The sequence below is a fragment of the Lemur catta genome, chromosome 20 (genome assembly GCF_020740605.2).
Source record: "Lemur catta isolate mLemCat1 chromosome 20, mLemCat1.pri, whole genome shotgun sequence".
NCBI lineage: Eukaryota > Metazoa > Chordata > Mammalia > Primates > Lemuridae > Lemur > Lemur catta.
The window spans coordinates 22,249,814-22,262,925 of NC_059147.1; the positions used below are offsets into that span (position 1 = coordinate 22,249,814).

At 55.0% G+C, this 13,112-nt stretch overlaps 1 protein-coding gene across 1 annotated transcript; it reads right to left on the minus strand.

Moving 5' to 3' along the window:
• Positions 1 to 62: 62 nt before the first annotated feature.
• Positions 63 to 12,117, minus strand: HAS3 (hyaluronan synthase 3). Its single transcript, XM_045533391.1, has 4 exons — positions 11,690 to 12,117; positions 7,407 to 8,042; positions 4,301 to 4,402; positions 63 to 3,354 (listed from the first exon to the last, which is right to left on the minus strand). The coding sequence occupies exons 2-4, from the start codon at positions 8,040 to 8,042 to the stop codon at positions 2,431 to 2,433; spliced, it is 1,662 nt and encodes a 553-aa protein (XP_045389347.1). The 5' UTR covers positions 11,690 to 12,117; the 3' UTR covers positions 63 to 2,430.
• Between the last annotated feature and the right edge of the window lie 995 nt (positions 12,118 to 13,112).

The following is a 13,112-nucleotide window of genomic DNA, read 5'->3' on the forward strand; positions in this document are numbered from 1 at the left end:
AGTCCCTCTTTTGGAACTGGAATAAAGAGCTAGCTTTCATTAAGCGCAAAGGAGTTAGGCTCAGATACCAGTGTTATGTGAGAATCTTTATTTTGACAAATAAGTGCAGTATAAAAAATTTGACCTGAAAAGTAAAAAAAAAAAAAAAAAAAAGGCAGGTAAAAATAAATATGTTTACAAATTGTAGAAACAATACAAAAGAGGATTAAAATCCTCAATGAGGAAAAACCAAAATGCGTCCAATTGTATAAAGGCTCTTCCCTTGCAAGAAACGGGGATAAAGCTGAAGACCCAGTTTGGTTTTGCTGCTGAAAAATGTACAAAATAACTTAGAAAAACCAGTCGAGGTCAAACGTTGTGAGCCCACTACCTGTACCTGTCTGCTTTTGATCCGAGAGGAAAGTTGATGACCACAGTACAAGGCAGAGCTGATGGTAGGACAGCCAGGAGTTCTCCATCCAGAGTCCATAATCCTACATTAACGTTCAAGTAAAAGCTGAAGATAAACAAGCCCTTAGTGAAGTCTGAGCTCTGCAGTTGGCTGACAGGATTTCCTCCATTGTAGTGCTCAAAATAGTTTACTTCTTGGCCAGCAGAACTGCCTTTAGCCAATGCCTGTTGTCTCCCAGCCTTTATGGGTTGGGTCTGACATCAGCCATCAGTCTTAAAAGCAACTCCAGGCCTGTGTGATGTGGCAGCTGCTGGCTACACCTGGAAAACCCTCGAGTTCCCGGGAGATGAAGGAAAGCACCAGGGTTTGCCCATCTGTGGCTCAGAGCACACTTTTTGTTGGAAGCACCTGGGTACACTGGAGGCTTGCCCCCTCCACTGCTCTCCACCTTGGTGCTGGTTCTGAGGGGTTAGCTGGTCCCTCTGAAAATGGACGTTTCAAGAGACTGAGCAAGCAATCCTTAAGTCAGAGGCTTAGTCAAGATCCCAGGTTTTAAACTTGAATGCTGAGAAGTCTGTGGGTTGCCAGTCACTAGAAAATGGCTTTTTCCCTCAATCAAACAGCTTCAACAGACATGAAAAAGCAAGAACCTTAGGTTGTAGGAACCAATTCCATCTCCTAGTTTGGTTTCTGGAAAGAAGCTTGCAAACGGAGTGACTGTCTGCAACCTGGGTATAGAATTCCCTGGAGAAGCCACTGAGGAGAATGGATAGTCTCAAAGATAACTAGCTTGAATTTGAGGGTTCAGTCTGGAAGCACTGAAATGCTTTCCATTGGAGATGATTGTCAAGAACAGTAGCCTGAAAGTCATGCATGCTAACCCAGGTGCCAAGGAATCTGTCCAAACAGCTCCAAGACCATAGCCAATTTGATCAGAAGCTCTTAGCAGTTCCCGTATGCGCTGAGAGCAGAGGGTCTTGTAAGAGCCCAGGCTCTGCTCCAGTTGCCACCTTGAAAAACTTACCCATGACAACAAGGGTGGAAGAGGTGACTGCAGTTAGACCAAAAAAAAAAAAAATGTGCCTTTGAAGAAAGTGAAGTGAGGAAGATCTCTTCGCCTCAAATCAGAGCTGAACTTGAGAGGAATTCAGGAGTATACAGGTTAAAATACTTAAGACCTCACTTCCTTTTTAAACATGTTGGGGTTTAATCTTCCTGATGGATGGCTAAAACAGTTTATCTCCCCAGCAGAGATCACAGACAAGCTAAGAATCCATCTAGAAGTCGAGCCATTTCCAGGTGGAACACCCAAGGCCTCCATATAGCCCATGGCCTTTAGCGCCACCTCTTTGTTCTTCCTGGCAAACTTTCCTTTTTAATACATACTTTGAAAAGCAGTTCAATGCTAACTGCCTGCTGGTTTGGTTCATCCCTGGGATGTTGAGATGTGGAGTGGGGTACATCACGTAAAGCACCATTCCTGGACCCTGTTTCCTGATACCCAAAGATCAGGCTTTGGAGCCTTGTATCTCAGGCGCAGTCTTATTGCATTGATGACTGGGGGGTGGGGGGACACTAGCTGGCCCAGACCTCTCAGGAGAGATTCTCTCACCACCTCTGGTTGCATTCATATTGGTTAGAACCTCTTCCCACAGGCTGCCACTGCTCACACACCTGTGAGAAGTTGACACTGAATTGAACTTATTTGGTTTAGCACACTTCTGAGTTCCCTCTGGATCCCAGGAGAAGTAGGATCTTTTCCAGAGGCCACTGCTTATGTGCAGATGCATGCAGACAGGCAGCCTGAAAATGCACAAGCCCCCTCTGCCCTGAGCCTGAGAATTCAGTGTTGCCTCCTCTAAGTAGAGCTGCCCAGGCCATACTACAGTCACCATTCTTTGCGTTTTTAGATTTGTCCTTTGGACCATTAAGAAATTAAAACACAACACTCCCTCCTCCCTCCCACCCCCATCTTTTCTCTTTCTTTCCCCTTCCCTCCCTTACCCATTGCACTTTTCCCGCTCTGCTTGGGGGCTGTGTCACACCTCAGCAAAAGCCAAGCTATACTGCTCTGGCTTCTTCCCACATCTCCGGGCAATGATGGCCAGATACAACATGAGGAGGGCCACCCAGTAGCAGCCGTACAGGATGGCCCCGGAGACCAGGAAGGCTAGCTCCGTCTCGCTGAACAGGTCCTGGCAGTAAGCTGTATAGGCCAGCCCCCCCAGAAGAACTGCCACCCATATGGACACAGGGATGAGGCCAATGAAGTTCACCACAATGGTTTTTCGGCCAGAGGTACCCCAGCCTGACTTGTTGATAGTAGCAATGGCAAAGATCTTGGCTGGCAGGAGGCTGGACATGTAGAGAAGGGAGTAGAGGGACATGAAGATCATCTCTGCATTGCCTCGGAGGAAGCAGGCATAGGTAGCCTTGATAATGCCCACCAGCTGCACCGTCAGCAGGAAGAGGAGGATGTTCCAGATGCGGCCACGGTAGAAGAGCTGTATGACCGTGGCAATGAGGAAGAAGGGGAAGAAACCTGTGACCACTGATTCGTAGGTCATCCAGAGGTGATGCTTATGGAACCAGAGAGAGTTGTAGAGCCACTCCCGGAAGTAAGACTTGCTCCAACGGGTCTGCTGGTTGAGCCACCGGAGGTACTTAGTGGGGGTCTCTGTGAGGCACTTGGAGCGTGCTGTATACTTAGTTCGGTAGCCAAGGCTCAGGACTCGGTTGGTGAGGTGCCGGTCGTCCCCAAAGCTGCACTTGCTGCCGAGGAACTTCTGATGGTACCAGTCCTCCAGGAATTGCTGGAGGAGGCTGTTGCGGTACATGCCCAAGGGCCCACTAATACATTGCACACAGCCAAAGTAGGACTGGCAGGCCCGCTCCACGTTGAAGGCCATCCAGTACCGCACACTGCTCAGGAAGGAGATCCATGAATCATACTTGTTGAGAATCTGCAAGGGAATAGAGATGCTGGGCCTCCTTACCTGAGGATATAAGCCCCAGAGGAGACACACGCCAGAGACCTTGAGGCCTCCCTGCCCTGGGTTCTGTGGCCCATTGCTCAAATTCCTGACCATCACTGTTAGCCCTGCTGGAGCTGGGAAACCTGAGGCTCAGAGGAGCCAACGACACGTACTCACTGTCCCCAGCACCCATTCCACTTCCCTACTGTGTCATCTGCACTGATTTTCCCAGCTGAGTTTCTCTAGCAGTCAAAGCCTTCTTCAGTTTCAAGAGGCAGTTAATAGTGGTGGCAGAGAAAGGGGCTTGAGAAAGATGGAAAACACTACCCCAGCCACGTGTCCTGACCCCCGTACAGTTGTAAAGCTAATAGGGAAGACATGGTACCTTGTCTGCAGTATCCTCTGGAAGGCCTGGCCCTTTATTCTTACCATACTGCCCACAGCTCTTCGGCCCTTCCCCTAAGAGCAAGGGCTTCCCAAGGGTCTAAGTTTGGAGCTACTGTTGTCTTGTATCTCAGGCACAATCCTGTTGCATTGATGACTAGTTGTGGGGGGTGTGAGGTGGGGAAGAACACTAGTTGGCCCAGACCTGTCAGTAGAACTTCTCTCACCACCTCTGGTTGTGTTCAGATGGAAGACCAACCAGAAAGGAAGTACCCTCTAGGATCTATGGCCTTAAAATGCTCTGCCCCTCCCTGCACTATAGGCTCTCTCCATACCTATTGATCCCCCCACCCCTGCATATGCAAAACATAGGAAGGGGTAGGCTGGCAAATGAGGTGAGCCCTTTGATACCAGTGAAAACTGTCCAAGGGGAACCTTCCCCCAAATACTAGGAAGACAAGATACCCATTTCCCAAGCATATTGCTGTTGGATTAGGAAGCAGGAAGAGTCCAGACCCCTACCCCCAAGGCGTCCCTGGTTACTTCTTACTTGGACATCTCCCCCGACTCCCCCTACTTGGGGATCCTCCTCCAGGACTCGAAGCATCTCGATGGTGCAGGCTGGATCCAGCACAGTGTCGGAGTCGCACACCTGCAGAGGGAATGAATGCACCGTCAGCCCATTCTGACCTCAGGCCTGCACTTCTATGCACACCACCCCACACCACTAGGCTGCGCACTGCCTAAGTGACATAAACCCCTCTTACATGACTCACTTCTAGCCACTAGCAGATCTACGCCAAATAGAAGGGGCCAGAAGAAAAACAGGAAAGTAAGGAAAACAAGAGTTCCAGCGCCAGGCTTGACAGCCACTAGGCTCAGAGAGAGAAACCCAGAAGACAGATGCTGGGCCTGGAAACAGAAAAGTGTTTAGCACTGGGCAAGTGTTTAGCCTCTACAGAGCCAGGCTCCACAAAAATGATCTCAGTATTTCTCTGGGGTCCTGGGGCAGGGGGAATAAGTCACTGAAATCAGATGACAGGCACAGTAGGCTAGACCACGGCCAGCAGACATTCCTCAGAAGGCCGAGAAATGGGTGCTGTCAGAAGCCACTGCCTGAGGCTTTCCTGTAGGGTTGTTAACTACAGGGTCCCCATTTCAGCCCCTGGGCTCTTGGACAATCTGCAGCCCCAGCAGTGAGGCTCTGCCTACTCACAGGCACCTCTATGAGAGCACAGCACGGCTGCCAGGCCGCCTGTGTGCCCTCCACACACACTCCCTTGGCCGACTCTCCAAGGCCAGAGCACGGTGTGCCCAGTGCGACTCTGGCCTGGAATCTACCCTGCACGGCACGGATGCGGGCAGCAGCCGCCTCCAGTCGGCCCCAAGGCTCACAGTTGGATTCTAACAGTGATCCCACCATCAGTTGAACCTGGGCTATGAATGCTTACCCTCGCAGCTGACTTTGTCTTTGTTGATGAACCTTGTCTGTTTTCTAAAAAATTACTTGAAGTAGTACAAAGAATCTAGATAACCATGGGGGGGGGGTGCGGTTTACCGATCCCTGATTGAGCTCTGTGGTCACTATTCTCAGAGCAGAGGACATTATCCAGAGATGAACCAAAACCCTGTTCTGCAAAAGCCTAAAGTCCTTTTACTAAAGTTGCTGAGCAAGAGCCCATCAGCCTGCAGGAAGGAGACTACCTCCAACTCTACTCAGTTTTCTTTCTCCATGTTAGAAGACAGGGTAGTCACAGACAAGCGGCAATAGAAGGCTACGGGGAAGTCAGGCACAGCCATCAGCACCAGGCTGGGTCCCTCATGTGTGCTCCCTATCACCCCACCAGACATGTCTTCATGTCCCGGTCCATGCCTGGGAAGGGCCCAGGGAGCCTCCTCAGCTTACAGACCAAGCTTCCCAGTGCTCTGGTCTCACTGCCACTTCCTGTCCCAACCCTCACCCACTCTTCATATGCAGCTTTGCTTCATTCACTCCGGGGAGGCCTTTCTAGCTGAGGAGGGTTGGGGAAGGGGGAGCTCTGTGTGCTGCCTGGGTCCCCCCACTGGCTAGAGCAAGGTCCTCTCCCACACAGGGAAGGCCACACACCCTCAGCAGGGCTGCTGGAAGACGGGCTGAAATCCATCAAGCGTTCGCTGGCTGTAGCCCAGGGCTGACTCAGGCAGGATCCCAAGGGCCATAAAGAGAAAGGCCTGGCTCAGGTGCGTGAGCCTGTTTGCTGCTCTCCCAGCGCACAGAGGAGGTTACACGGAAAGGGAGATGTGTGGCGGAGCCAGGTTGTGGGGGATCCTGTGCTTCAAGGGAGTAGATGACAAAGTCACATGCTCACTTCAAGGCTTAAGCATGTGCCAGGGCTCAAAGGACTTTTTTTCCTAAGCATTTGGGTCCCCAGGAAAGTTTCACAGCGGCCCCACAACCCCAAGTGAACTGCAGAATCAAACAGCCCTCTAGGCTCTCATCCCTCCCTACATGGCTGAGGAGGTCCTTGGCCTAGGAAGACAGAAAAAGGTAAGGTATCAACTCTCACGCAAATACGACTTTCAAAAAAGCCCGCCACCTCCCAAGTCTACGCAAGCTAATGTTCCGTGGGCACACTGTAGAAACTACGTGGCATAACGTTAGCAAGACTGAGTTGGTGCACAGGTGGGCGACCAGAACAGCCACTGTTTTTTCAAGCATTTATCAAGTGATGGGCAAAAGCCTCCCCTGGCAGGTGTGGAGAAGGGCAAAGACAGAGGCCGTGCAGATGCTGTGAAGAATTCTGGACCAGAAATCTGGGGTCCTGGGTCTTAGTTTCTACTGAAATATGTATTGAATTTTGTAATGAAATGTGTGAGCTTTAATCTTCTCACTTCTAAGTTTCATTATTTGAAAACTGAAGCCGTGTTAACCTAATAAAATGCCCAGCGCATGTCTGTGACCACCTTGACCAGAAGCGGGGCAGGGTTGGTTCAGAATCCAGCCCTGCCAGTGTTGCTGCAAAGTGAAGCTGGTAGGTCATTCATGCCTTGTCCCTCCATCTTCCACCTCACGGACATGATTTTGACACTAGGAAGAGTGGGACTTTTTGGCCCATAACTAAAAACATTTTGAGTGCTTTTGAGCCTGATTTCTTTTGCTATTCACCGTGCTTCTTTATGAAGAGGTTCACCCCATGCTGTCCGTGGTGAGGCAGTATTGCACCACCGACAAGAGCGGACTTGCCGCGGGCTGCCTGGGCTCCATCCCGGCTCTGCACCTCACTAGCAGTGGGACATCAGGCAATTACTTAGCCTGTGCTTCGGTTTCCCCTTTCATGAGTGGAAATAACAATAGTACTTACCCCCTAGGAGTATTACAAGGCTTGAAAGAGCTAATGTTTTAAGAGCCTACGTCTGTGCCTGGTGTGAAGCGAATGCTGTGCACCTGTTTGTTATCACTGGGACAGCAGTTAGAGATCTGCCCAGGGTCACAGAGCCACGGAACAGCAGAACCAGGATTCCAACCCAGGACTGCTGTGCAGAGCCATTGTGCCTTCTTGCCTTCAGTGCAGAGGAAGGGTGTGAACACCACAAGGGACCTCAGATTCCTGGAGGACAGCATGCCCGGCTGGCTGGACATGTCCTCATGTACACACATCCTAGGGAGACACCCTTACCTGGATGTAGTCCACCGAATCGCCAAGGGCCTTGAAGGCCGTGTACATGACCTCGCGCTTGCCTCCCCACTTCTGCATGATGCACGAGAAGGTGCTGGCCCGCACCACGTCCCGCACGCGGTCCATGCCCTCCTGCAGGCTGGCCTCCGTCTCACCCTCACCAGCCTCGTGGAAGTTGCTGCGCCACACAAAGAAGCCAGCTTGCTCAGTGCCACCTAGCACCTCATGGAAGATGTCCAGCATGTAGGCGTCCTCCTGGCGGTTGCCGTCCACCACCATGACCACCTTGAGCTCAGGGAAGGCGATGCGCTGGGCGGAGCGCAGGCACTTGCGCAAGTAGTCAGGGTCCTCCTGGTACGCAGCAATGCAGAGCGCCACCGAGCCCCGCCGCGGAGAGGGCAGCTTCAGGGGCTGGCCGGCCCGCCGCATGCGCCTGTGCTCCAGGAAGGCAAACAGGCTCTGGATGAGCAGGTGCAGGCCCAGGATGGCCCCGTATAGGCCGAAGGACAGGTAGTGCTTTTCTGTGTGGATGAACTGGTAGCCTGTCACGTAGGCTGCCAGGATGCCACCCAGCACTGCCAGGGCAAACAGGCTGGTGCCCACCACACGCAGGGCTGTTGTCAGCTGCACCGGCATCTGGCGGGAGAAGGCAGGAGATGTGGGGTCAGGCAGGAGGCAGCATTTCCAGTCAGTGGGAATATGGGCGCTTGCTCTGTCTGGCCTGGAACAGGGGAAACGACCCACTAATAAAAACCATTACCACTTACTGAGCATGACTAAGACGTGTAGACTCAGAAGCCAGACTATTGGAGTTCAAATCCCAGCTCTGCCACTGGCTATCTCTGTGACCCCTTAGTTATTTCATCCGTAAAATGTGGATTGCAGTACTAACCTCACAGCATCTTTGAGGGTTAAATGGGTGACATGTGTAAAGCACTTACAGTAGACAAGCCAAAGCCCAGAGTGAGTTATGTGACACCTGGTGGCAGGTAGATGGCAGAACTGGCATCTGCCTGATGCGAAGCTTCAAAGAGGCAAGCTTCAGGGGGTGCACCTGAGCTGCCGTGGCCAGGGAGGGGAAGTGGAGGGGGAGGGGCAGGGAGGCAGCCGGGGGCCCAAGAGTGTCTCCCTACCCTGTACAGTCCTGCGACGGGATAGTCACCAGGAAAACACAGCTACATTAAGGCCCAAGAAGCAAGTCTGGGAGAAAAAGAAACAGCAGGAAACAAAGGGAAGGGAGAGGTGAAGGCAAAAATCAGTAAGAGAGACTTTGCCTGCGTTCCCTGCTGCCTCACCTTTTTCTCATTTCCGTGGGAGGCAGGAAAGGGGGAAAGGAAGGGGGGGGAGCAGACAGGAGGAAGAGGAGGCCATGAGAGCTGCTGTGCGGACAGCTCTCCTGGAAGCCCAGCCCTTTAGACCACCAGAGGGAACTGCAACCATCACTGCAGCAGCCTGGAGGGGTGGCAGCCTGGGGAACCCCAGTGCGGCATCTGTGTGTTCATCCCCCTGCCTGGCAACTCCTGTTAACGGCGCCAAGTTTCTGTTCGCAACCAAGTCAGGGCTCCTAACATCTGCCCTGTTGGAACTGGCTGTGTTTCAATGAGAAGAGCCCAAGACTTGGCACCAGAGACTTGGTCTTGAGACATGCTCTGCTACTTCCTGGCTGCCTGACCTTGCCCGTGCTCTGAGACTTAGTCTCCCCATCAGTGCAGTGGGGGCCCTAATGGTTTCTTGCTTCATGTCTCAGGTAAATCATTTCCTGAAAATGGAAACACTTCAGCCCTGAAGAGCGACCCGAGTGGCGAGGCCGACTGTGGTTTCCACCAGGGCCGGGTGGGGAGGGGGATGTGGCACCTTGGGGGGGGGCGTTTGAAGAGGCTGACAGGGACTGCTCCCTGCCCTCCATTCTGACCCAGGCCCCCACCTCCTCTCCTTCTCACTTGCCTGATCTGGAGAACCCACTTCCACCCCAGGTCTACACACAGTAACATCTCGCTTCCAAAGCTTGCTCCAACTCCAGGTCTCAGGAAATCGAGCCCCCAACACAAACGCGCCTTCCTGTCAGGGGACACCTCTCACACAGGAGGAGTGAGGAACACGCAGTCACTGCCTAAATCAGCCCGAGACTCAGGCACCGGCAGCCTTCCAGCAGCGTCGGTCCGGAAAGAGCTGTTGGCAGCCTCGCCTCTCCGGGAAGCACGGCCTCCCGGCGCTCTGCCCCGCCATCCCCGGGAGCCTGCCGCGTGCTTCCTCTGCAGGACTCCCAGCCCTCCCTCATCCTCCCCCCACTGCACGCGCCTGCGACCCGGGCGCCCCCAAGCCCGCGCCCACGGCCCCGGAGCGCCCTGTCCCCCTCTTGAGCTTACGCGCCGAGGGGGCCCTGCGGGGCCCCCGCTGCCCGCCCGCCCGCGCTCCGGGAAGGCGCAGGGGTGCGGGAAGGCGCAGGGGTGCGGAGGCCAGCCCAGCCCCTGCCGGGCGCTGGCGCCCCGCCGCGGTGCAGCGCCGGAGGCCGTGCCCACCAGGTCAAAGCGGCTGGGAAGGCACTCGCCGCGCTTCCCGCCCCCACGTGAGCCTCACCTTTTGGCAAAGGCGGCGCCGGCCACACCCACGTGCCGGTTTCCCACGACCCAGCGGGGAAGGAACGGAAAACCCAAGAAATCACTGTCGGAAAAGGCCTTGCTTATCTTTCCGGGGCCCCAGCTACCTTGGCAAAGTGTGCCTGCAGACAAAGGCAGCATCCCCGGTGTCGCCGGTCCCCTCCTTCCCCGGGCGGGACCCCTCCCCCGCAGAAATTAGAGGCGCTACCCCCGTTCCCCAGCCTCTCCGCTAGAGGACCCAAGAAAGTCCCGCATCGGGATACCCCACGTGCAGTCAGGCGCTGGTTGGGGCTCCGGTTGAGGGTCCCGCTCCCCAGACAGGGGCTGTGTCACCCCAAGCTGGCGGAGGTGGGGGGCTGATCCTAAAACGTGGACTGCCTTTCGTCCCCACGCGCTGTGCTCATCCTGGGGAACGCGGCCCAGGCAGGCTAACACGCAGTCGCGATTCAAGGGCACGAGATTGGGGGCGCTCCTCGAGACCGGCCCCCGGACGACGAAAGGAGAAAACCCGCCAAGGACGCACGCCTCTCCGTCCACACACCCCCAACTTCGAGGGGCCGCCCGGTCTGCAGCGTCTCTAGCTGACAGGTGCGCCCCGCCGCGGGGCCCACACGCGGCGGAATGGAAACTTGTGCGCGAGGCGGGGGCCCCTTCTCTAGCGCCCGGCAGCCCTCCGGTCCCTCCGAGCCGGCAAGGGAGGGAGCCCACGCCCGCAGAACAGCCTGCCGTGGCCCGCTGACCCGCAGGAACCGGGGCGCCAAGTATCACGGCGCCCCGACAGGTGCCAACCCCCGGGCGAGCGTGGGAGGGGGGGAGGGGTGCTCCAGCAGCCTCGTGCCCCGCACCGTCCGCCTCCTAATTCATTCACTAACCGGGAGCTGCAGGGGAGGAGGAGGGGAGAGGCCAGAGGGGCAGAGGATGGAGGAAGAAAGGGAGGAGGGGTCCGTGGGGAGGGGGCTGCAGGAACCGCGCCGGGAAGCCCGAAGCTACCGCAGCCCCCAGCCCGCCTCCCAGCGCCGCACGCGCGCCCGCAGGGCGGGGAACGGGTGGGGGTCCCGGGCTCGGCCAGGGGCACCCCGGAGCCCAGCGCGGCCCCCGTGCGGCCCGCCCCTCCGAGGCGGCGGGCCGGGCCCGCGCTCACCGTGCCGCCGGCCGCCCGCGCTCCGGTGCTCAGCAGGCCCGCGGCGGCTCCATGCCCCTCCTCCCGCCTCGGTCGCCGCCGCCGCCGCCGCGCGCTCAGACTGACGAGCGCCGGCCCCGCCGAGCCGCCTTTAAGTACCGGGCGCGTCCCCGCCGGGAGAGGCGCCCTCCTCCGGCCCTGGGACCGGGAAAGTTGGCAAGAGTGGGAGGGCTCCCCGAGGGCGCATCCCCTAACCAGCTCGGGCCGAGGAGCTCCCAGGACCAGCGCTCGGCGGGGACGCCGGGTCCCGCGTGGACGCGGCTCCTCTGGCTCGCAGGCATTCGCATTCTCTGCGCCCTCTTGGAAACTGGGTTCCGCCAATGGGGCCGAAGGCCGAGCTGCTCAGCGCTCGCCCCGGGGCCAGCTGCCCAGGGGAGGTGGTCATTGTGCCCAACCTAGAACCCGAAGCGTGGTTAACTTTAAAGATAACACGCTGGGACTTCCGAAATTCTTACTCTCCGTCCCCGCCCCCACGCCCCGCTTTCTAAGCCTCAAAACCTACTCACCCTGCAAAGCGGGCGAGCCGACAGAAATCTTCTCCGACTTCTGCACGCGAAGGAGCTGTTCGCTGTATGGGGTTCCCTAAAACCAAGACAGCAGAACCTTCCTGCTGGCAAGGAGCAGAAGAGAATAATTGTCAAATATAAAAAGGCTGGTCAAAGAAGGTGTTAACAATTGTGACAGCTTAGCTTTGAATTCCGCAGTGGGGCGCTGATGACTTTAAGGCTGTTTGCAAAAGCTGCAAATGGCTCGCAGGAACCTTGGCGGTTCCGGTGTCTTAAAGCCAAAACGATTCCTCCTCCCCTTTCTTGCACCTTTATTTCTGACATTCGTGACCCCTAGATTCCCAACTGACCTTATCTCCAGTAGATTCCAGGTACCTAAAACATGGTTCTAGACCGCAGTGAGGTGGGGTGGGGTCGTTGAGACAGGGGAGTTGCTATTAGAGGAAGGAAGGTAGAACCAGCTGAAGACACTGACTTTTTACATCTCAAAAAAACTTTAAGAGAAACTCTAATTAAAGGCTGGTAAAAAATGAATTTACATGTCCTCCAAACACACCTGAGATCATTTCCATTACTTCCCAAGTTGCAATCAATCTACACGCACCTGGGTTGCAACCTCTAAGTTGCTCCTCTCAGACGACTTAGGGACTGCCCACCCTCACTCACTCTGGGCCACTGAGCTCACCCCTCAGTCCCAGGCAAGCAAAGACCCCAGCACACCTACTCCACCCACTTTCATCGTGCATTACAAAAATCAAATTATTTCACACTTTTGCTTGAGAAAATCATTCATGCGCTATAGGATTTAAGTGTGTTTTTTTCAAACTAGTATTGAATTCACAATGGGAATGTGTTTTGACCTTGAGACGGCCTGAGGGGCCCTACCAGAGCCCCTCCTTCATAAAAGTACACAGAGATGGAGAGAGAAGGGCTCTGCAGTCAGCCAGCCAGTTCTGCCACTAGTTGTGTGGCAGTAAGCCTCAGTGTCATCATCCCAGAAATGGAGTTGTTAGGAGGATTGCTACGAGGTTTGAAGAGGCTGGCTGAGAGTGAGTGCTCAGTAAATGTTAGCTGCAGTTAATCTCAACCAGAGAGTGGCATCGTTTGCCCATACTATGGATTCTACATGGCCACCCTTCTAGAGCTGCGGTCCCCAGCTCTGCCTCCCCCTCCCCCCACGAAACCGGTCCCTGGTGCCAAAAAGGTTGGGGACTGGTGCAGAGCACTCAGTGACAGGAAGTTCAGAGATCAGAGTCTGAATGTATGAAAAATGCCTTGTCCCTATTGCATCAGGGACTCCCAAAGCCCTGGACCACTTCCTCCACATCCAGAGGTATCACAGAGCCTAGAGTTGCTGGAGACTTGAGGATCTATCTGATCCTACCTCTCCCCCACATTTGCAATCTGCAAAATTTTAGATTAG

Excerpts from the sequence above, each read along its gene's own strand:
- HAS3 (XM_045533391.1), bottom strand. The coding sequence starts at position 8,042 with ATGCCGGTGCAGCTGACAACAGCCCTGCGTGTGGTGGGCACCAGCCTG. Across the intron at positions 4,403-7,406 it reads ATTCGGTGGACTACATCCAG|GTGTGCGACTCCGACACTGT; the intron begins GTAAGGGTGTCT and ends TTCCCTCTGCAG. Across the intron at positions 3,355-4,300 it reads GAGTCGGGGGAGATGTCCAA|ATTCTCAACAAGTATGATTC; the intron begins GTAAGAAGTAAC and ends ATTCCCTTGCAG.